The sequence below is a fragment of the Budorcas taxicolor genome, chromosome 12 (assembly GCF_023091745.1).
Source record: "Budorcas taxicolor isolate Tak-1 chromosome 12, Takin1.1, whole genome shotgun sequence".
In the NCBI taxonomy this organism is placed as follows: Eukaryota; Metazoa; Chordata; class Mammalia; order Artiodactyla; family Bovidae; genus Budorcas; species Budorcas taxicolor.
In genome coordinates, this window is record NC_068921.1 from 21,453,294 (window position 1) to 21,455,342 (window position 2,049).

At 52.9% G+C, this 2,049-nt stretch overlaps 1 protein-coding gene across 1 annotated transcript; it reads left to right on the top strand.

The window, feature by feature from the left end:
* Window positions 1-237: 237 nt before the first annotated feature.
* Window positions 238-906, top strand: CCDC70 (coiled-coil domain containing 70). The gene has a single exon (XM_052650360.1). The coding sequence runs from the start codon at window positions 238-240 to the stop codon at window positions 904-906; it is 669 nt and encodes a 222-aa protein (XP_052506320.1).
* Window positions 907-2,049: the final 1,143 nt, after the last annotated feature.

A 2,049-nucleotide genomic window follows, 5' to 3' on the forward strand; every position in this document is an offset into this window, starting at 1 on the left:
ACCTAAATGAGAAAAGAATTTGCAAAAGAACAGATACATGTAAATGTAAAAAAGATGTAAGATTTTAAAAAAAAATCTCAATAGTGCTACACAGACTCCAAGGCTTGCCCTCTGGGATGCTATATTCAAGGGTGTGTTCTTTCCCGTCCCCCCACAGGGTTGGACCAGCTGACCTGATCCTGGCCAGTGGCCCTGTCCTCCATCACAGCCACCCCGCCATCCGGGCCAACTGGGACTATGTTTCCCTTCAAGGTGAGAAAATGGATGGGGCTTGCCTGCTTCCGCTCGCTGGTGGTCTCCTCCTCCAGCATTCGCCGAAAGAAACTAATCCACAAGCTCCAGGAAGAAAAGGCCTTCCGCGAGGAGATGAGACACTTCCGGGAGAAGATCGAAGACTTCCGGGAAGAGATGTGGAATTTCCGGAGCAAGATGCGTGCCTTCCGCGGTGAGATCTTGGGCTTTTGGGAAGAGGATAGGCCTTTCTGGGAAGAGGAGAAAACCTTCTGGAAAGAGGAAAAAGCCTTCTGGGAAATGGAAAAATCTTTCCGGGAAGAAGAGAAGGCCTTTTGGAAAAAGTACCGAATCTTCTGGAAGGAAGACAGGGCCTTCTGGAAGGAGGACAACGCCTTGTGGGAAAGAGACCGGAACCTCCTTCAGGAGGACAAGGCCTTGTGGGAGGAAGAAAAGGCCCTGTGGGTGGAGGAGAGAGCCCTTCTGGAGGAGGAGAAGGTCCTCTGGGAGGATAAGAAGACCCTCTGGGAGGAGGAGAATGCCCTCTGGGAGGAGGAGAAGGCCGCCTGGGTGGAAGGGGTTGTACCGGTTGTGGAGCAGCAGGTGCTGGAAGGCGGGCACCGCCACATCAGTGGCAGGCCCCGGTCGCCAGCCTCCTCCCGGGGCAGGGCATGAGTGCAAGAAGCACTGGATTGGGACTCAAGTGGAGTCATACTCAGGGTGACCCCGCATGCCTAAAAAAAAATATGCTCTTATTTCTCCTGCCTTTAAAAGATCTAATAAAGTCCTGAGGAGAGGTCTGGAAAACCAACTTTTGTAGGGAGGGCCAGCTGCGTTTTCCCAGGTCTTGTGATTCTCCGAGGTCACCGTCACATCCTCCACGGGCTCTAACTGCTGTCCCTAGGGCTGGCAGCTCCGGTGAACCTGGCAGGAGTGGGTGGGTGTGAGTGGAGGCCCTGGGCTCGCCTTAAAAAGAGTCAGAAAGGAAGTGGGGGGAGGGGCTCAGACAATGACAGTGAGAGATAGGGAGGGCCAGAGAAGGGCAGAGACATTTCTGCCTCTGTCCAGTTCTGAGGTAGTCATTTCTCCTCCACTCTGGGCAGTCTTGCCTGACGAAGGAAATGGCAACCTACTCCAGTACTCTTGCCTGGAAAATCCCAGGGGTCGCGAAGACTCGACTGAGCGACTTCACTTTCACGCGTTGGAGAAGGAAATGGCAATCCACTCCAGTATTCTTGCCTGGAGAATCCCAGGGACAGAGGAGCCTGGTGGGCTGCCGTCTATGGGGTCGCACAGTGTCGGACATGACTGAAGCGACTTAACAGCAGCAGGAGCTGGGCAGTCTTGGAAGCCTGGGGCGGGTGGACAGCTTTCCAGAAAAGGCTGTAGTGGTGTTAACATTTCATTCGTGGGTTTTCCTCACCTGGCAGGCTATTTAGACACAGACGGCATCCATTAATGACTCACTTGCTCACTGTTCCAGGTTTCCACCAAACTTTGCTTCCTATTCTCTGTAGCCTGAGAAAGGGGCGTGGCATTAGGCTGAGGCTCTAGAGCTCTGCCCACTCCCCTTTTCTGATGCTGGACTTCTTGGACCAGGTGAGGCCACCTGCAAGGTGTAAGGGAGACCTCCGGCCCTATACTCCTATTAAATACTCAGGTCTCAGATACCTGTGTCTCCACGTTATCAATCCCTTCCTTTGTGTTTCCCCTCTTCCACTCAGTTAAAATGCCTCAGGGAAGTAGAACACTAAATGAATGTACGCTAATGTGATCAGCCATTTACACACCCAGCTTCTCTTCTGGTGTCAGACTACA